This window comes from Mustela nivalis, assembly GCF_964662115.1.
Source record: "Mustela nivalis genome assembly, chromosome: 9".
Lineage (NCBI taxonomy): Eukaryota > Metazoa > Chordata > Mammalia > Carnivora > Mustelidae > Mustela > Mustela nivalis.
Window position 1 is genome coordinate 89043609 of NC_139028.1, and position 22255 is coordinate 89065863.

The following is a 22255-nucleotide window of genomic DNA, read 5'->3' on the forward strand; positions in this document are numbered from 1 at the left end:
TGCTTGTGGATTTAAGTGTGGATACTGTGTAAAGCTGCTCTTTTGATCTTACCTTCACACGCTTCTTGTCCTGGGACTAGGCTATGAGAAACAAGTGGGACCAGGAGATATTACAGACACTCTCCTACTCTGGAGAAAGGAAAGCTGCCTCTCTTTTCTCTTACCCTTTCCCCAAAATCTCGTGGTTATTTCCACAGGTTATATGGACAACAAAGATACACGTTATTAGGCATTTTACATTTTTTATGGCTCTTCCCAATTCATGGCAAGTCCCTGACTTTGCCTGCCTTCGTCCTCAGTGCCCATGTGTACTTAAGCACACAGAGGCTTAGGAACCGAGTCTCCAGGTGTGCGCACCTCAGTGCCCCCCAGCTGCACCAGAAGGTGTTCTACCTCTGATACTAAAGCTGATAACACCAATACGAGCAAACACGTTGACAGGACTTACTGTGTCCCAGAAAATGTTCTAGGTAACACACATAAAGCAACCGACTTAGCATCCCTGACCGTTCTATGAGACACATATGAATTTTTCTTCTCTGTGAGAACGCAGAGAGGTTAGGTTGCTTCTCCAAAGTCATACAGCTAATAAGAAAAGCAGACCAAGACTCAACCCTTGGCAGTCTGGTTCTAGAGTCCACGCTCTTCAACATCACACTCTACTGCCTATCTCCTCACATGGTGAAGCTCAGAAATATACTCCAGACCCTTTGGTGTTTATTTAGTTAATAGTTAAAAATTAGTTGATAACAATTAAAATTAATTACTAATGCCCCGTATGTTAAACTTGACTACATTTTCTTAATTTACGGGGTATTCACACTATCTTAAGAATACATCCCAGAGACTAAAAAGAGGGAGAGAATGGTAGAAACAAAATGCACCTGATCCTACGTGCATCGAACACTCTCATGGCCCCTGATCCAACTCTAGAGGGGAGCGAACAAGATCCATAAATCTGGGTAGATGGGTGGTTCATGTAAACAATTCAAAGCCTTATCATGCCTCTCTGAACTGACTCCCATTTATCAAAAATGTAGGAGCAGGTTACACACGGCACCCTCCATTAACTAAAAAAACACCCATACATTTCCAAAAGGTAGGCTCGGCACCCATCTCTACCCATACGTACGCAGACGTGTGTGGGTGGAGAAATCCCCACGCGCACGCAGAACTCCGAGCAGCGCCTGCCTCCTCTGTGCAGTCTGGGTCATGCATAATGCAAGAGCGCAACTGCTAACAGCAGGCGCGCACCAGATAATTTACACTTGTTTTTATGGACACGAGGAACTGATCTTTGAAGCTGTCCCTAATGAGATTCCGCTTGGCCCTAACAGCATCCTGAGAGAGGGTTCCGGTTTTCTACTTGGCACCCGGTGCGTATTTATCATGCAGAATACAAGCTCATTTAAATTGCACATGTGGATTTTGGTGTCTTCCCTATTTTAAAGAAAGATTTTCCTATACTGAGGAGCACTGACTCCTCAATTACTAAACCATACTTTACCTAAACAATGTCACTGCCAGTCACCATGGGTACTTATCAGAGAGGCAAGTCCATCAAAGGGATTCTACCTGCAGGGCAAAAAGCTCTCCCAATTCTAGTCCAGCCCTCCGGTCCAGAAATTCAATTAGGTCCTCAGCCAAAGGGCATCTCCAGAAAGGCTAATTATACAACACCTTCCAGAGCAGACACAATTGTGGGGACAGTCAGGGAAAAAACCTGAAGTCAGTCACCTAAATTAAAAACTTCCTGCCCCAAAGTGCTGGAAACGCAAGCCTCTTTTTCTTATTATCTCCCCCTCTTTTAAGTCCTGCTCCGTATAGAATTTTTCCTTAAGCTTGCCGCTTTTTGAGGGCTTTTTTAATCATTTGGTTTTCAAGGGGTTTCAAGCTTAGTCACCCCTCATCAGAACTCCCATTACATACTTACTTTGGGTTTAATCTGTTTTCCCTTATATTAATTTTTTATAAAGGTTTTTCAGTTGCTATCAAACACCAATGTTGCGGGGAAGGTGTTATCTGTACTTAACCCAAATCACAGACTTCTGTCAAAATGGTTATACTACAAGAGCTTATTAATAAAAGTTCACGATCTCAAAAAAAAAAAAAAAAAAAAGGGAAAGTTGTTTCAAAACAAGTACGGAATAAAACTGGTTAATAAAACTGGTTCGCCTTAGGCAAAATGCATAATTCCCATGATAAACAGATGACCTGTTTTCAAGGTCTTGATTTCAGGTCAACTCCACAGATTGGGGGCAGTTGTCAGTCAGACTCCTAATCACTGGACTGAAATATATCCTAATTAATTTCATGCTTCTATTCAACGATCGTTGACTCCAAAAAGGACCAATAAATAAGCATTTTTCAAAGGAATTAAAACAATATACTTTCTAATTCCTCCGTTTTTAGAGAAAAATATAGGAAACCCAAATCCTTTAGGTCAAGCTGAAAGTGAAACTGATGTTTTTTCCTATGTTAGATATGAGAATTTACTACTGTCAATGCAAATGACAACTGACGGCAGCGGATAGATTACAGCATTGGTGTCGGAGGATCAGAAATACTCACTCTGAGCTCCATGCATCTCCACCCTGAAAAAAACACGGGAGACTTATATAAGTTACCCTTTTTAAAGCCAAGTATTTGGTCAAGTCTAAATACATGGTCTCAGAATGAAGGGATGATGACGAGGGAGCACAGACTTCTTGGAGAAGCACCAACTAAGAGAGTACTGAATCCTGCAAGCTCAACTTTCATTCATTTAACAAGAACTTGGAGAGTGTCTAGAATGTGCCTAGAACCGTGATAGGTGATCTAGATAGAGGCAGGTGAAAAGAAAGAAAACTACAAAGACAGGGTAGCTGCCTTCATAGCCTACTGGAAGACAGCCATTTCACAAATAATTTAAAATACAATAATTTAAAAAAAAAACATTTATGGGGGTGCCTGGGTGGCTCAGCCAGTTGCGCGTCTGACTCTCGGTTTCAGTTCAGGTCATGATCTCAGGGTGCCGGATGGAGCCCCAACAGTGGCTCCCCATTCAGCAGGGCTTGTCTTCCTCTCCCTTTACCCCTCCCCCAACTCACACTCTCTCTCCCTCTCAAATAAATCTTTAAAAAATAAATTAATAAAAATGCATTTATGATACGTGGAGCCAAAGAAAAGCATCACTTGTAGGTACTCTGAATACAGAGCTTTCTCAACTTACAATGGAGTTACCTCCCAATAAACCCATCATAGGTTGGAAATACCCTAAGTCAAAAGTGCACTTAACACATCTAACCTGAGGAACATCATAGCTTAACCCAGCCCACCTTAACCATGCTCACAACACATCAGCCTACAGTTGGGACAAAATCATGTAACACAAAGCTTATCTTAAAATAAAATGCTGACCAGTTCATGCAATTTACTGAATACTGTACTGGAAGCGCGTAACAGATTGGCTGTATGGGTACAGAAGGGTTTTGGGTGTATTGGTTGCGGACTTTCCTGATTGCATACTGACTGGGAGCTGTGGCTGCCACTGCCTGGCATCGCCAAAGAGGGCTGAATTCTGTATTGCTAATCCAGAAAAAGAACCTAATTCAAGTACAGTTTCTACTGAATATCATTTTTGCACCATGGGGAAGCCGAAAAATCTCACATCGACTCGCTGTAAGTCAGGGACTATCTCTACATATAAAGGTACACACAATCACGGAGGTGGGGGGGGGCTGTCAACATCATTCTGAACCTCAAACCTCAAAGTTTAGGACCAGCCTGATGCTCTCCCCACACCTCTTCAAATATCACTCACTTGAAATAAATTAAAAACAAGAAATTCAGGAGGTGTGCCTAGAAAGTTGGATTTACAACGTGTCTTCCCTTTAATGTCAGCACCAAACAGTGACAGGATCGAAGACCTTGGGAAAAATCGGTGGACAGATCACCAAAGCGGGCACTAACGGCTGCCAAATGTCTGGCTGGCACCAGTGTACAGACTCAATTGGCCATAAAAACCTCACTGTAGTCCTTGCTCCTCTCAAAAGAAATCATTTCGCTATTCCCAATGAGGCTTACCCAGAGGCCAGTCTTAGGGGGAGGCCTTGAATTTTGAGCTTAACTCAATTGCATGGTTTAGGGCAAGAGTTTCATGTTTCAGACGTGCAGTCAGGTAATCTGATCCCATCAGAGTTTTAATGGCTTCTAAAAAATCCAAAGTGTTAAATCCTTTTCCCAGCCTCCCCCAGAGCGGTCTGAGGGTGTTCCCCCCCCCTCGCCCAACCTCCATCCTCCTCCCCCCAGTCTCTTATTTTTCATACTCAAACAGTTACTAAGTCTAAGACACTAATTTAACACACATTTCTTAATCCTCGAGTCTGATTGTAATCTGTGTGCTAAAAGTGCGCACATATCTAATGTACTCCCTTAAAAAAGCACTGAGGGGACAAAAGGATCACGGGATAGGTAGAAAGGGTGCTCAGCACTATTATCCTGATTCCTTATAAGCCTGGAGAAAACATTCTCCAGTTCTGGGGAAATCAAAGGCACAGACCCTAGTATATCCCACAGCTCCAGTAAAGGCACATCTCGGAGTCACACTGTCTCAGGCAGCATGCCTGGCGTGGAGAGAACAGTCGATTAAGTCCGTGCCCCTGGCTATCATGAAGTTCACACAGACTCAGTCTCTCCAATCCAGTGTGGGAGTCCCCTGGGAGACCGCCCAGTCTTAGAGACTTTAAAAGCAGGAGGAAACAAAAACTTCTCAACAAGAGTAAAACAGACACACCGCATTTAAGGGCATCAGCAAAAAGTTATGGCAATGATGGGCCACGTGCAACCGTGAAGACTCTGCAGCAACTCAAGGGTTAATGTTGGGGCTGAGGCCGCAATGAACAACATTATTGACAATAATAGCTACCACACATTGAGCTTTGAGAAGCTGTGCCACGTGCTTTACTAAGCACCAAGCATCCTCTAATAGAAACTTCACTGTAACCTAGTGAAGCATGTATTATGATGATCCCTACAGTAAAGCTAAGGCATCAGTAATAGATAATATACCGGAACACATGCAAGAGGCATGGGGGTGTAGTGACAGAAAAGCATATGGATATACTATTTGGGGGAGGGGTGGAGAGATTTTTCAAGTGCCATATATAAATATAAATATAAATATAAATATAAATATAAATATAAATATAAATATATATATATATATGTATGCATGTATATGTGTGTATGTATGTACATGTGTGTGCATGCATGCATGTGTGTGTGTGTATATATACAGGCATCTAGGCATGCCTATATATCTAGGCATATATATATATCTAGGCATATTTATATACGCCTAGATTTCTGCAGGCAACAACCACTCTCCTCCTGAGTTCTCCCCTCCAAAATATATGCATTCATTCTTCCTGTCGCTCACGTTCTTCTGTTTATGGCTTTATTAAGATATTTATTAAGATATTAAGTCCAGCCGTGGCTCCTGCAGCCCGTGGCACAGCACCTCGCAAAACAGCACTGTTTGTTTATAAGGTGACACAACCTTCCCCGCAGAGTGTGGGGGCATGACTAAAATCCACTAATGGCCAGAAAGCTCATTTTAATTCTACACTTAACAAAATAAACACCTCATAAAGGCAGGTAAGCAGAAGCTACTTTTCACCCTGGACTGCTTTGTCTTAATAACCTTTGAAAGGAAGGAACGGACTGCAGGGAACAGGCTCTCACACATGCAGAACACAATTATGGCACAAAGAGAGCATGATAAAAGCAAAACCCCTTATGCAAAGTTAAATTATCTTTTTCCTTGAAAGGAAGGGGGGAGGAGTACCTCTCCCAAATACAAACCATTGCTAAATTGCAACAGTTCTTTCACTGCAAATTCTGGCTGCATTAGTGGGATCTACAAGTCTGTCTGAAAAACCAGGGCATTTGATTTCCCTGAAACCAATTCCCAAAAGGGCTGATTTTTCCCCCCTTTTGTCCACAGAAAATGAAGCTCCACTTACATGTTGGAGGAAATAGTTCAAAACATTCCTTTTTTCCTCAAAGTGCAGAATTTATGGTAACAGATAATTAACAACAAATGACAAACAATCTGAGCAGTAAAGGTCCCAGTTTGGTTGCCAAGATGATGGTATCAAATTCCAAGATAAACATTGGAGCGTGCCGACTGCCATTAACGTCCAGGGGTCGAGATGGAGAGATGCAAAACAGACCAGGCATCTGCCATGGAGGGGCACAACATGGAGCAAACCACCCCTCACAGGGTTATTATTTCCCTTCTGAGTCCTCAAGAGTGTCAGTGGGGGTGGGGGTGGGACAGGGCTCACTCCACAGTACTGAACAGACACCCAAGCCTTTATACCCCACACAGGGAAAACATTAATCTCCTTTGAACTGCATTATGGAAGAATGAGGAATTGATATCCTTCAGGAGTTAACACCTCCTTCCTGGTTTTGTTCTTCCCAAAGATTTGCACTCCCCTTCTTCTTTTCTCTGAGTTTGTGGAGTCAAAATAGATTTCAGTGCTACCAGTTGTGCCCAGACTGTGAGGGTTAAGAACAAAGTGAAAACAAGTTAACCTGTAAAAGTTGGAATTTGAGCACAACATATGGTAAGTCTCCCAGATACTACCAGATGGCCAACCTTGGGAAATCGCAATTCAGATATTCTTACATTTCTCAAAAGCCAGTTCACCGTTTGTTATTTGTCAAACGGATTTTTTTATTTTAATATTGAAATACAAACCTAAAGTTTAAGTTACCAAAAAGGGCCTAACAAAGTGTCCTTCTCAGAGACCAAAATAGGTCAATGTATCAAAAATTGCTATTCTGATCCTTTCAAGGGCTAGATTCATTGGTCTGTGTGGGTGGTATGTGTAAACCCAAAAAGTTAAGGTATCATTTGTCTTATCTCCTTGTAAAGTTCATCTTGACTGATGTTTAAGGATGCTGACACTCTCCTGGTATTACAGTCAAGCCCAAGGCCAGGAACATCATAATTGCAAGAAAGTGTTATGAGCCAATGTATTTACCTCCTAGTCTGTCTGTCTCTGTCTCTGTCTTCTTTCCTCCCTCCCTCTCTCTTTCTCCTTCATACATATTCCCATTTCTCCTCTTCATAAACCACACATCTCCTCATTATATTCCTTGCCCACCGAGACAAGACCAGTATGCAAAAGTTGGTAATATTTTTTAAAGTGGAATATGTTAAGGGCACCTGGGTGGCTCAGTGGGTTAAAGCCTCTGCCTTCGGCTCAGGTCGTGATCCCAGGGTCCTGGGATCGAGCCTCACATCGGGCTCTCTGCTCAGCGGGGAGCCTGCTTCCTCCTCTTCTCTCTCCCTCTCTCTGTCTGCCTCTCTGCCTACTTGTGATCTCTGTCTGTCAAATAAATAAATAAAATATTTTTTAAAAAATGGAATATGTTAAACAAAAGGTAAAACCAAGAGCGATGGGTAGGGTATTTGTGATTTTAAAAATTTTAAATAAAAAGTATCTAGTGCAGTCAGATAGGCTTCTGTAATTATCTTTGAAGTCTTAAGGCAAAGCAAAATAAAACAAAAAGAGAACTATTTTCCAAAACTCAGGTCTAAGATAGAGCTAGTATGCTGTCTACGTCATAGCAAAAGGCTAAATCAGAAAATTAGGGAAACATATTTAAGTCGCTTAGCTGGTGGAAGACTTAATTTTTTTCTTGATTTCAGTTTTAAGTCCTTGTGCAAAACACATTTTAAACTAAGTGTGCAATATGTAAACAGTTTGAAACTTGGTCTGTGGCCCAAATACCTAAAACCAAATACCACAAGTAAGCCACTTTTCTTAGCCAATCAGTATAAATGCCAAAATAGCCCACCACAAGACGTGAACAGATATTTTTCCAATCCAAGAATTATCAAATCTTTGAGCTGGAAGGTTTCAGAAGCTTTCTGCACAAAGAAATAAATGGGCTTGAGTAGAGTCTGTGTTACGGCAATCTTCCAAGGAAGCCACTACCAACAGAGGGGCTAAGAATGGTTTAATTCTCACTTGGCATTTTAAAGCTCAGTAATATCAAGTGCTGAACATTTACCTACTTGCTTTATTAATGGTACTAGTTTTTCTTTGTCTCTCCTTTTTTTTCAACTGGTATCAAGAGCTTTACTATTTAATATAAAACTGTGCAAAAAATTAAACCCACTAGAGGGGCTTACAGTCTTGATTTGTGGTAAAAAGGAAAATATGGAAAGCTTACAAAAATGTATTTTCTTACATACGTTTTGCCCTTCTACGGGGACAGAAACTGAAGAAAAAAAAAAAAATCTCCAAAACAAAACGGAATAAAAATATGCAGGCCCAAATACTGCAAGGGCCAATAAATCCAACAGAGTTTCCTCTTTGCAGAGTTCGTGTTTCTACACAGACAAAGCCTCCAAGTGTACTTCCATTTAAAAAAAAAAAAGGGGGCCAGACTAACATGGTGGTCTGCAAAAGGGGGGAAATTTTGTTCCTACTGATACTGAAGTAATAGTGAAATCATGCCAGAATGGCTGCTGAAACGTTTAGTTTCCAGCATCCTGTAGAAATCTAAAAGGGGGGGGGGAAAACAGGGAACGACAGAGCTGAGGAAAAACCTGAAAAGGAAGAAAAACAAGCTGATGGACAGATCTTCTGAGACTCAGCGAACTTCTTTTCCTTTCTGGAAATAATTCAGAACTACCAACAGTTTGCTGTACAACACGTGGTAGATTCAGTGATTTGGGCTTTGTTTTGATATCTTAAAATCTACACCTTCACAAGCTCTAAAGTCTCAGAATTAAAATATAAAATGTCTCAAATACAGACTCCCGACTGCATTACTTCCTAGTGAGCCATTTTGGGTGTTTTCTTCAAAACATCTCCATGAAGGAAGTTTAAAAAAAATAATAATAACAAAAACTGTACCGAGAGCAGGCGATAGATTCAGTCCATAAGGAGAAGTGCTTTGACGGGTTCCCAGTTTCAGGATGTGTCTATCCATTGACTATGGCCACACTTTCTCTATGAATCTTTATCTCTATAAATGTAGGGAAGTATTTCAGAATTTAAAATCCAGGCATACCATAGTAGATTGACTTACTTTGTCAAAATTCTTTACCCTCCCTGAAAGTCAAATAACCAAAAAACAAACAAACAAAAGATTACTACACAGTTATGCAATATACAGCCAGGGTTCTAAGAACAAACCCCCATATGAACCAAAAAATTCTAATTTTAGGTTGCCTTTTTAATGCTCGAATGCAAACAAAGGAATCTACAGAATAAGAAAAAAGTCAGCTCTAAAATGAAGTCAAACTGTCACGGACCACAAGACCAGTACCCCCAGGGAGTGTATAGGAAAAAGAACTTAAAAAAAGAAATGAGAGAGGAAAAGAAAAATACTCTGTTTACATATGAGTGCAAACGAAAAGAGCCATTCAGCATCTCCACCATGAATTTCAGATTGAAAACATTAACAAAAATTATGTCCATGCTAATGTGCAGGCCAGTGATAAATTTGTAATGAGAATGAATGGCTTACCAAGAGAGAAAAAATGTTTAGAATGTTTTTTCAAACAGCTAATGCAGCCTTGGATCCAGAGCAAAGGATGAATTTCTACCTTGTCAGTAAAGTGCAACTTGACAGAGCCCCAAACATTCCCTCACTCGTTGATATCAGTCTTCTTCTGGGTGAGAGTTAGGGGTTCATTTCTCTTCTCCCCCCTCCACCACATCCCCATGACGCCTCACCATTATACCCTCTTCCTACAGAATACCACTAATGATGAGGGATTTATATTCTTAATTTCAAACAGACCTGAAGATAAGATAAGCACTAGGAGAAATCTGAAACTGCTGGAGTGGGAGGCAATGATGTTAAAAGGGCACTAGGTTCTTGGTGAGGAACATGAAATTCAGAGAAGCCCAATGTACTAATGACCATAGACCTACTAAGTGACCAGGACAGCACTAGAATCCAGATTCTCTGAAATACTATTAAGTAGTCCACAGCAACCTACTTATTTCCTGATACTGTTTATTCTCATGGCTTCCAAAAATGCATCTAAAAAGACTTCTTAACTAATTTCCTTTCAGGTATAGGACTAGAAAGGAGACAACGTACCTCTATGGCATGCTCCCACCTTCCCATATGTGAGCAAGTGGAACTATACTGAACCAAAAAACAGCCTTTGGTCTATTCCTTGGTTATAATGTAAAAAAGAAGGAAGTGCCCCCCAAAGTAGGCAGGCCCAAAGAAAGAAGATTTGCATTTGTGGGAGCCTTCAGTGCAAGTCTTGCAGACAAGGCAGCAAGACACTTACAGACAAATTACATTATTATCATTCTTGAAAAAAAAGGTTTTTGTCATAAAAGTATTACATAGCTGTTATAGTAAGAATTCAAATTATGTAAAAAGGTATATAAAACAAAAAGTGAAAGGTGTCTATCCACCCCAACTCCCTCCCCCAAATTCATTCCCAAAATAATCACCAGTAATGTTGGTTATTTATTTTTCTACACACTTTTATATTTTTTTAACCAAAGGCACCATCCGATAACTCTCTTGTAACTCCATCCTTGTACCTAAGGATACAGACCTGATATAAACATTTACTACCAGCACGAGAAATGAAAATTCAGATCACACACACAAATGAAGTCCTTTAAGAATGTGACATGGAATGATCACAAGCTACCCTAAAAGCTTCAGATCATTTTTGATTCAGAACATCCAAGCAAATACTGACCAGATACTTTATAATGCAATAAGGAGTAAGGAGAACACAAGCTGGGACTTGTCAGATCTCACACAATAAGGAATTCCAAAAGGAAGATGTTAACACTGATGTTACCAGCTGGACACAAGACCATGTGGAAAAGATCAAAAATATTATCACAGCATTTATTTATCAAGTGCTGTATCTTTCAGACACTCTATGTCATATGCTTTATCTCACTTAATACTCACAACTATCTTAAAGGATCATTCAACCCATTCTACAGATGAGAAGACTCAATAAGTTGTCCATCATTGCTCAGCCAAGCTAGTAACTGGCAGGATCAACACTTGTATAGAGATCTCTGATTCTAGACCACATGCTCATCTATCATATGAATATTGTCCTCATTCCCTGGCCAAAGCTGTGGCCCTTTGCACTCAATCCTGGTTAATTATAGTTAATTCTTGATGCTTCTGTTTTAACCACTACCATAGGAGAAGAGCCCAAGACACTGATGAGGGTACAAGACCCTGAGAACAGCCCACAAGGAATAACCAGGCGACACTCAGTTCACTGCATTCCTTCTCCCAACGGGACTGTTACTCCCAAGAAGTAACTGAGCTAAGTGAGATAATCCCAGGCTGTTTATGACCTTGACAGGCACCAAGAAGTCAATACATCTGCCAACACTGATGGTCAAATATCCCACCCAGAAGAGTTTGCTGGGAATGGTTCCTTGAAGAAGACAGGACAAAACTTATCAGTGATTTTCTCATTCATTCATTTTTACTGCCCTGATTTTCAAAGTAAATTGAGACAGCTTAGAATAAAAAAATGCAGAATCAATAAAGCAATCATTAATAACAGCTAACATGTATTGAGTATAAGCTATGTACTGAGAACTCCTCTAAGAATTTTACAAGTAATACTGTTTTAACCTTCACAGCAACCTTTTGAGATAGGCCCTACTTTTATCGCCCACATTTTACAAATGGAAAAAGAAAACAGAGAACTTAATACATTTCTTCACGGTTGGTTACACAGCTAGTAAGTGGTGCAAACCAGGCTTTAAATCTAACAATCTTTTCCACTGGAGAGGTCAACCACTATGCTATGCTTCCTCCTAAAACAAGTCTAAAAGAGCAACAGCACAGTAATATTCCACAAGTGTTGACAACTGAAGACAAAGACAAACAAAGGCACTAAAACCGAAAATAAAATTTGATAGGCGCTTCCCAGCAACCAATTCTTAAAGAAGAAGGTGAGAAATTAACCTCAGTAGGGCGATCAACCATCCTGGTTAGCAGAGGACTATGGGACTCCCAGAACACAGGACTTTCAGGGCAAAAGCCAAGATGGCTTGGATGTCCTGCTGAAAAGGGTTTTATAATATTTTATTAGGCCTCACATAATTAAAAATACACAAAATCTTTACGGTGCTTTCAAATCCACATTGGCTCCTTCAGCAACTCCTCCCACCAACATTAAAAATACTAAACAATTTTCTCAACACTCTCCTTGGGAAAAAAGAAGGGATTGTGTTAAAATGAAACACCGTTAATTGTTGGTTTTCAATCATCACATCTCTCACTATGTTCAAGAGTCTGGGTAAGAGGAACACACAAATTCTCGGCTAAATTCTGCCCTATGAACTCCAGCTGTGCTTTCCTTTTCTTTCCCAAGGTCATTTAAAGTTGCTTTCTTTAAAAAAAAAAAAAAAAAAAAAAAAAACTTCCTTTAGACCTTGCCATTTGTGACAATATGGATGAACCTAGAGGGTATTATGCTAAGTGCAATAAATTAGACAAAAAAAGACAAATACCATACAATTTCACTTCTTTATATATACATGGAATCTAAAAAACAAAACAAACAAAACAAATGGATAAACAGACAAGAAAAGCAGAAACAGACCCACAAATACACAACATAAGGTATAGACTTGTCCAATCACTATGTTGTACACCTGAAACTAAAGTAACATTGTGTGTCAACTATACTTCAATTAAAGAAAAAAATCTTCCCTATGTCACAGGCAGAGATGCAGGCCAGATGCAGGTTCTTAGAAAGCTTGGTGGCAGCCTTGTCAGAACTCTTGGGAGACACCAAACCAACATCAAGCAGTAAATCTCCTAAAGTCACTTGAAACAAGAGTTCTGAAATCAGCGATGAACTGGATGAAGATGCGGGCCAAGTTTTATGTATCTGTATTCCCCCTATAGCAACCCCTTGCAAATAACTGTTGTCTTAATTGCAATCTTAATCCAGTATGTCAGAGCTAAAAAGATCCATAACTGTCATTTGGTGCAAATGTATACAAATGAGTAAACTAAGGAATGGAGAAGACAAGTAAATTGCCCAAGGTGGGTCACAAAATTGACATGAGACTAACTGAATTAAATGGCAAAGGAGCTATTCCTTAATTAAGGCAAGAAAACCTTATACTAGGTGTGTGAAAGAAAACAATGGATCACTTAAGGCACCAGGATTTTAATTTCAATTCAGGTGATCCATAATGGGTCTTCACAGACCTCAGTTGTAAGTGAAAAAGGAAAGGAAACATAGTCAGGATCCCATGTAAAATAATGAGCAACTATTCAATGAAAAAAGACAAAATATTTTTAGGGAGAGAAACAAATCTCTGGCATGACACAAGAATTTCAGAATGACAGAGAAATTTTAGACTAAATATTGTATGGATATTTTCCAGTCAATTTAAGTTTCTGTTTAGACTAGGCGCATTTTTTTTTAACTATAAAAGAAACATAACATGATCACATTTAACCAAGATACCTGAATGCCTAGTATGGGTCAGTCACTGTGCTAGGGCAGCAAGGAAAAGTGGAACCAAGGAAAGGTGAGCCAACTGTTCAATAAGACACACACACCTTCATACAAACACTCAGAATGTTGAGATAGAACAGAAAAATTCCATTGAAATTCTCCAAATCTCAATCACAATATCTTATCTCAGTGCACAGTCAAATCATTGGATGAATCCAACAGTCCATCAATCAGTATTTCTGAACACCTTTTACCTGCTCAATCACTGCTTTAAAGACACAAAGGACAGAGAGATAATACATCCAAGTGGTAGGGGCTGAAGTAAGGACTAGGGGTGTTGTGCTGGGGAGTGGAGCACAGCCAGTTTGGACAGGGAGAGAGAGAAGTTTTATGGGGTGGAAAGAGGCCTGAACTGACCTGAGGCATGTGGTGAGCATTCAATGAGCAGAGCATAAGTGTGCTTCTCACACCTCAGCACTAAAAGCAATGGCACCGGGACAGAGACGGCCAAGGTGTGCTCAGGAGATAGTGAGCCAACCTGCAAGCAGCCAGAGCAAAGGGTTCGAGAACAAGCCCTCCTTAGGTGATGAAGGTGAAAGGGCCAGCTGCACCCAGAAGCGGAGAGAGTGCTGACTCCAACCTGGGAAGTCTAGTGAGAGGCTATAGAGCTGTCTAAGCTACCAATGCAAACCTCATTTTGCAAGACTTTTTTTTCCCTCCAAAAGGGTATGTAATTTGATCCTTAGATTTTTTTTCATGGCTAGATGTAAGCAGATTAGTTCTAAGGTTGCATGATTTTTTAAATATCTGTTTGTTCCCAGTTCACCAACAGAATCCTAGGGCCATGAACAAGTGAAGACTTAAGGGGATATTCCCTATCAGTCATCCTCCATTCATCTCAGGAATCTGAGGCAAAACATACTCTTTTTTTGCCAGAAAGGAAAACAGAATTCACAAAGTTCTTTGTGATTCCTTAATACAAAATGTCACACAGGCAGAACAGAGCTAAAGGTATCCCAAGTACAGCTTACACAAATTCTATAACGTATTTGAAGAAAAAGAGATCATTACAGGCAGAAGAATAAAAGGAAAATTTGAAATGAACACAGACTTATTGTTCAGAAAAGCCATTTTAACAAAGGAAAATCGTATTCACCTTAAAAACTTTCCCTTAAAATCATGTAAACAATCCTCCATAATCATGAATAAACTGATTTAAGGAAAGTATAAAATTGTTCAAAATAGTTTAGCACTAACCATTCACAAAGATTTCTTTCCCATTTTCTTCTCTTTTTTTTCCAGAAATCCCATCATTGGTAATTCAGTGACTATAGAATATACTTGCAAACTAATACCTAGGCAGTCAAGAGAGATCTTTTTGTTTCATTAGTGTTTCCAAATTTGGGTGGGGTGGGGTTGGGGGGGTTGTATGTGTATGGGGGAGAGGGGTCCTACTATTTTTTAAATGCTCAAATAAAACAAATACCAGAAAAGAACTTGTGACTTAGACATCCCCCGAGTTCAGTTTTGCCAGGAATGGAAAAAACAGTCAACAGAGCCCTAACCTCCTTTCTCTCTTGACTATACAATGGTGTTCAAAGAGGTTTAGTCCTACTATGAAAGACTCATGTTAGACATTGGAAGGGTCTAATAGAGAATGAGCACCAGGCATTGAATCAACTAGGGAGATAGTGACCTTTTGCCCCTTCTGCTGAAAGCCCAGCACATCCTGTAGCAGAGGAACAGAAAGACGCTGGTGTGCAGGCAGGTGCTGCAAAATCCTGGCCTCTGGATTTCTCCCACACTCTGTTCCTTAAACAGTTTAAAACTGAAACATGACTTCAATAGTATTAGGGAGTGAGAGAAAAGTACAATTCCTGGAACCAACTGTTCCACTGTCCCTTAATCCTTTGTTCCCCATATTGTTTGAGTCCTGTAGCATGCAGCACACGTTCCACGAGCAACAGGCAAGACAATGGATTTAGCAGTGGCTGGACAATTCGTCCCAATTAGGCCTATTTCCCAGCTGAATGTAAAGGGGTAGTGGGGTGAGGTGTGTGTGTGGGGGGGGAAACTGCAGAAATTTTAAAGAAATATTTCCTCGGGGAGGCAAACAATACAGGTAAAGCAAACTGAACCAGGGGTCAGGAGACTCTGCCAAAGTCACTGTGTGACACCGGGCAAATACCTTAACCTCTCTGTTGTTATCCACAAAATGTGGGCAACAGACCACCACTCCCTAGATCTGGTGATCTAATGTCAAACTGTGGTTGAAAATACGCTGAAAAATCTGAAAAAGTTACACAGATGTAGGGTATTCCTCTGAGCCGTATTTGGAAGCACAGATACCCATCTGTTTTACCAATCATATACCTTTTTATTCTCCCCTGGCGGAAGTCATTAGAGACTTTCTTATTTTACTTCTATTTTCTTGACGGCTAATTTTTTTTAAGTTCATGAGTGATACTTACATATGTACATGTGGCGGCTGGAATCTGCTCTGGTTGATGTTGTAGTGCGTGAAAGCCTGGGTGGGGTTTGAGCTGTACTCATCCACCGTTATGGTAACTTTGCCTTGAGAAGGAATCCCATGAGCCATCCTTCCTCCCTATAGGCATGAGCAATTCACAACTTTCCGGAGCAAAGGATGGAAGCAGGCATGGTGTGTTTCAGCCAACCTCTGAACCCAAGGATCTACTCATCAATACCACTGTGAGTTTCTGGGAAAAAAAAAAAAAAAAAAATTACAAAATGAGAACAAAGAAAAAGAAGGTGCTCTAAAAAATGTCAAATACAACACCTAGACATGAAATGGGCGCAGGAAAAATCTTAACACGTGTCGTTGCCTCATGAACACAACCTTTCACAACACTCTACCCTGCATGCACCGTGGAACGGACCCTGCACTCCATAGCACATTGCTGGCTGCTAGCAAATCACTTCCATGGCATTCCAACTAAGATTTCCTCTTTAATTATAATTACGGCACTTAACATGAATTACGGAAGGGGCATATCCACAGTTGCCATGGTGTCTAACTATAAATGGTTTGTGCTTGAAGTGGAGAATCTTCCAAACTTGCCCTGCTAATTGGAATGTTTGGTCTGTACAAAGTTGATGTCCTAGAATAACGTGGAATCTCAATGCTTAACACAGCCATAGAACACGATGACAAATTAAAGTTTAAAATGCTACACTTACAACAGATACCTGTGTATAACTATAACACATACATAATATATGCACATGTTACACACAATTTTTTCTTTCACAAGCAGTTCCCCAAATACATAGGTACTCAGCGCCTGGTCTACATATGTATGCCACTCTGGCCAAGAATCTTATGGTAAGGCAAATCCTTCTTGCTCAATGTAATTATGATTTCTTCAAACACTCCAGTCACGCAGAAGAAAGTCAAACACATCCAGGCTTGGACCACTACTTGGATGCATTCATTACGCCTCGCTTAGAGCCCAAAGAGAGCCCCGAAAGGTGGCGGCCATTACGTCGACCACCTCATTCTTGCTTGGTGCTGTATAATTCTCAGTAGCTGGTTTCATTCTTTCAAAATTTCCGTTAGTTTTGATTATTCTGATAAATGTCAATATATTATTTGCTGTACTGGGTTGAGAAATGAGGATGTTTATTTTTATGGTAGGTATGCAAAGAGAGCAAATCCCTGCACTGAGAGCTGTTGGAACTCCTTGGTGCAACAGAGAAGAAACGGGTAGCACCCTCCTGGAGTAACCCTTGGGCAACCCACGCTCTTTACTTGAAGTGCTCTGCATCAGAATATGTTTACCATGTGCACCATTAAGCTCCGGGAATCTTAGCTGTTATCTCAAATAAAAATATTTAGAATAATAAGATTAGCTTTAGATTTGGCATGAAACACCTTAGATATCAGGCAAAAGGCAGATGGCCTGCCATAGGCCATTTATTTTATTATTTTACAACCCGGGGGGGTTGTGTAGTCCTCCATATGCTAGCTGGGCTAAGAAATTCCACAGTGTTCTACGCAAATCATTGCCTTCTTTCTATTAGCAAAGCAAGCTAAATGACACCCACCTTGTCTTCCTTCCTAATGCACAGCGCCACTGCCAAGAGATGAATCCCTGGTGTTCTGGCATTTTAAACAAAGTGTCACTTTGGGTTCTCTTTCTTCTTCCTGACTTCATGGGAGGTAGGAGTCCTTTAAGCACTAGTTGATAGACAACCAGGCCAGTAGGATTAACTAAATTAAAATCTCTCCCTGCTCCTTTGATGCAAGATATCTATAAGAACTGCTTACAAATCATAATGTAGCAGTTTTCATACCAAGTTTGCAGCTGTTTCCTTAATTTCCCCCACAATTATATTTTACTGTTATTTTGCATAACAGTAAAACACAACACCTGCTTCAAATTGCAGTCCTGTTCTAAGTACTGTAATTCTCTTTTGAGACACAAAGTACCGAGACACTACTGAAGCGCAAAACTGCATAATTGCGCCACGCTGAAAAGTAAATACAAATGAAAACATCTTCCTGTTATAGAAATGGCTGTCATTAAAAAGAATGTTAGCCATCAAAGCACAGAGAGAAAAAAAAATACACATTTTCAGACCGCGAGAACTTAGTGTTTGCATAAATTAAAGAGTGGTGTAAATTACATGGCAATTCTTGTGTTCCTGCCATCAATGTCTATTGTGTGAGATACACAGCATTAAGAAGCAGAGGAGACAAAATTCATGTCTACACTACAGTGACCTCTCTATAACGATCTCTGCACTCTGCACCAGAAAAAGGTTTAAATGTTTCTGGAGTAAACTCACCAATTAAACTAAGCGAAAGAGCCTAGAAATAAAATTTCCACACCTACTATGTAAATATCTATGCAGTTACTTAGAGTACTTATTAGATCCTCCCATTTGAAGCAGAAAAGAGAACATAGAAGGTGATCAATTCACACCCCTCAATGGTCCGGTCTATCCTGAAGTCCAAGTCAGATTGCCTTTTCTATCAAGTGAACATCTGTGCCTCTTTGCACCTTTGCCCCAGCAAGACAAACAGAACATCTTTTCATCAGCAAGCACAGACCCGTGTAACTCTGAAGGGCTAAATGGGTGGCTGGCACCTCATTTGAATTCATCTTCACCATGTTCTCTTTCAAATGTTTTATCGAAAGAGTGCACCTGCAGTGTCTACCTTCTTTAATCTGGAGTCCTTTGAAGAAACTATCGGACAGAGGCAGAGAGCTTCAAAACTTTCACAGGAACCTTTATAGGCAAGTCAAGAAAAGGCTTATTTTTTAAAATACTATGTTCACCCCAATATTAAACATCAACACATGGAGAAGGCATTTTTTGTTTTTTGTTTTTTCCTAGCAAACTCTCAAAGAGAGGGGACAACAACCCTCTGACCTGTGAAATTTGGGAAAAGCTTTAAATAAGACAGAGTGATACACTATCCTAAAACTATCCAGAAGCTGATTTGCCTTGCTTCACATATTTAGCCAGTAAAATCTTCCAAATGTCCAGATTTTGGAGCATTTCATTCTCATTACCCTTGCATCACTTTTTACATATAATATTTAAAGAGACCAGTATTCTTTCTTTTAATTTTCATTTTATATTTCAGCACATTTGCTCCACAAAACAAAAGAACTTGGTACTAAATGCCTGGAATCCTAAAGGAAAATCTAAAAGGGACTTACATTGCCAAACATTCATGCTAGTGCTAGTTTGATTTTCGCTTTAAAAAAAAAAAAAAAAAAATCATGTGGGCTCATTTTGCATTTCCTAGACAGCAATCGCGTCTCCCGTCCCTTAAGCTGTGCAACTTGCAATGTTCTTTTTCGGGAATCTGGCTGGAAAACCTTTTAAAAGTCTGCTGGCAATGAAAGGATTAAAAGCTGAGGAATTAAATAACTGTCTCCACCTCCTAGACATCAGAAGTCCAATTTACCAAAAGTTTCAAAGCAACAACTGATGACCTCCCTACCCGAGCTCGCTCGGCACAGCCTATGAGAAAGGAGCCCGTGATTTCCTCCTTTAAACAAGGATGCTCATTTTATTCACCAGCCCTCAGAAGATCGCCCGACCGCCAGGCCGGACTTTGGAACTCGCCTGCTCCAAACTCCACCAAATTTCGCTCTCTCCTCCCTCTGCCGCACGGATCGAGTGATTTCACAGCTCACGCCCCTACTATTTTATGCCCACCTCCAGTTACTCATCCCTGTATCCCGGAGCGATGCCTACTAGCCTGCTTAGAGGCGTCTCCGCCAGGGTTTTGAGAGGGATGCACAAAGTTCCACGTGCCTCTGTCCACAGAGCGCCCCCCCTCCCGCCGCACTTACACCTGAACTTGTCTCCAGCACTGCGGACACCCGCCTGGCACATTCTTTCGGAGAGAAAGGGCAGGACTTTTCTCCTGCGCCTCTGGCAACGCGTAGAGCCTATATATGGTGGGGCGGGGGGCGCGGAATTCTCTACTTTGGATTGGTTTGTTTGTTTTAAATCTAGGGTGGGCAGTTAGGGGGGGTGTCCTTCAGGAACTACACACACACACACACACACACACACACACACTCTCTCTCTCTCTCTCTCTCTTTCTCTCGCCCTGCCCTCCCGGCTCACGGCCGGCTCGTCCGGGCTACAGCTCCCCCTTCCTTCCTGGAGCACCAGCTCGCCTTACTCGCTCAGTCCCCGTTGCCACCACCGTCGCCTCCGCTGCTGCCGCCGCTGCTGGCACGGCTGGAGCTGGCGCTCGCGGCCCGGGGCTCCGCTGGGCGCCTGCCTTTCTTTCTCTCTCTCTCTCTCCCCCAGCCCCGGATTGATTGATGACCACCGGCGGCCAATGGCTCTGACACCGCGCCATCCTCGCTCGAGCATCACAGCCCCACGCCCCCGACGTCAGCCTCGCGGGCGCATTGGCATCCCCGAACCCTCAGAGCGGAGCCCGCGCCCGGAGCCGCCGCCGCCGCCGCCGCCTCCCCGCTCTGTGCCCCGGAGCTGCCGGGCTGCTTTCCTGGAGCGGCGGAGAAAGGAAGGGAGGGAGCCAGGGAGCGTTAGAAGGGGGTGTGGAGGCCGCGGATTTCCCCCCTCTTTAGAAATCTTTTCTTTCTCTTAAAGTTTTGTTTGTTTTTTTCCACCCTGACCCGTTTGTGTTCGTTTGCAGCATCTAAATCAATTACCGTTTGCATGACCCGCATTTGCACTGAATTTGGGGTACGTTGGGGGAGGGGGTTAGTAAATATTCTCCAAACCTACCCCACCGGGGCATCCTTAATTTCTTGCTGGTGGATTCTAACTCCCTCCGCGATCTCCAGAAAAATGCCCCCTTCAGCTCCTAGGCCGCAAAACCCCGGAATTCAAAGGCTTTAAAAAGATAACCCTGTTCCGTGTAAATAGCAAAGAAACTCCTTCTCTGGAGAAGAAATCGGGAGGCAATGGTTACTTTTTCTCCCCGCTCGTACCCCCGCCGCCCTATCCGGATCGCCGGCTCGCTCCGCAGGCTGCGATCGTAGAGACCGGAGGCGGCAGGGGACAGCGAGGTTGGGGCGCGGGGACACGGTGAGAAAAAGCCCCGCGCGGGAGCTGCGCGCGCGCGGGCGGCCCCGGGGGCGACAGCGGAGCGCAGCCCAAGCACAAAGCTGCGCGGCGCCTTCCCGGCCACCGCACCTCGCTCGGGCCGCCTCGGGCACCCGGGTCTCGGGCCAACACAATGCACCCGGGCCTAGGCCGGGGCGGTTCGAATACATAACCCCGGGACTTTCTAGTAAACAGCTCGCCTAGCCCTTGTCCCCACCCCCATCCCCGCCGCCCGGCTTTCGCTGATGCCCCTCGCGGGCACCCCCTTCACCCTTCCTAAGAAATCCCGGCGGAGAAGGGAGCTAGAGGTGGGGACCCCGAGAGGTCGGGGGCTTAGGACTGGGGGGAGGAGGAGGGGAGATGAGCAGAGGGGCGAGATGGGGAGTGGGAGGGAGACAGCTCCTGAAAAAGAATTTGCTTTCGCTCTGGGGTAGAAAATACGCCCTCCTCGGGTTCCGAATTGCCCGGGAAGCGCCCGCTCGTGCGAACGTCAGGAGCACCAGGGCAGCCGCGGTCCGCAGCCTCCAAGCCCCTCGCACGCGCCTCTGACAAGGCACCTCTCACCCGGGCTCCGCTTTGTGTGTGCATTTTTTTTTCCCTTCCTCTCGCGCGCGGCACCGGGCGCCCGGCCGCCTCCTCCCCCTCCCCCGCCCTCCGCCTCCCTTCCCGGGGCGGATTACCTTTCCCGGGCTGCGCTCCGGGTCCCGGGGATGCCTTCAGCGCCCAACGAGCAGACGATCCATCGCGGAGCGGCCCGAGCCGGAGGGAGGCGTGCGGGGGGCGCGCGGGGGCGGCGAGGGGCGCGGGCGGGCCAGAACCTTCGACCCCGGAGGTCCCGCCGCGGGCTGGGGCGGGGGGCCGGGGGGCGCGGCACGAGAGGGAGGCGGGGGTGGGGGGGGGGGGAGAAAGGACCCGAGCAGCCTCGTTCTGGGTAGAGAGCGAGCGAGGGGGCGAGGAGAGGGAGCGAGGGCGCGGCGAGCCAGAGGGAGCGCGAGCGGTGCAGTGACAGGGACTGCCACTGGGGTCAAAGGAGCACAGCTCCAGGAAGCAGGGCGGCTGAGGCGCCGCTCCGTGCGCGCTCCCCGGCGGGACCCCGCGCCCCCGCTCGCCCCTCCTGCAGCCCGGGCCCGCTGGAACCCCCACCCGCGCCCCGAAGCCCCGGGGTTGCAAGAGGAGGAGGGAGCT

The 22255-nt window shown here is 43.2% G+C and overlaps 1 protein-coding gene across 5 annotated transcripts in view; it reads right to left on the minus strand.

Annotated features, from left to right (window-relative positions):
* MPPED2 (metallophosphoesterase domain containing 2) overlaps nt 1–22165 on the minus strand; it is a 175224-nt gene extending 153059 nt beyond the window's left edge. The window contains exons 1-2 of one of the 5 annotated variants that reach the window (XM_082682730.1): nt 21751–22165; nt 15973–16221 (exon numbers count right to left, since the gene is read on the minus strand). In XM_082682730.1, coding sequence (XP_082538856.1) covers nt 15973–16100 — 128 coding nt within the window. In that variant the 5' untranslated portion in view covers nt 16101–16221; nt 21751–22165. Of the gene's footprint in view, nt 1–15972; nt 16222–19836; nt 19913–20174; nt 20284–21750 lie in introns of those variants that run through there. The other 4 variants (XM_082682734.1, XM_082682733.1, XM_082682731.1 and 1 more) reach the window with 4 other exon arrangements.
* Nucleotides 22166–22255: the final 90 nt, after the last annotated feature.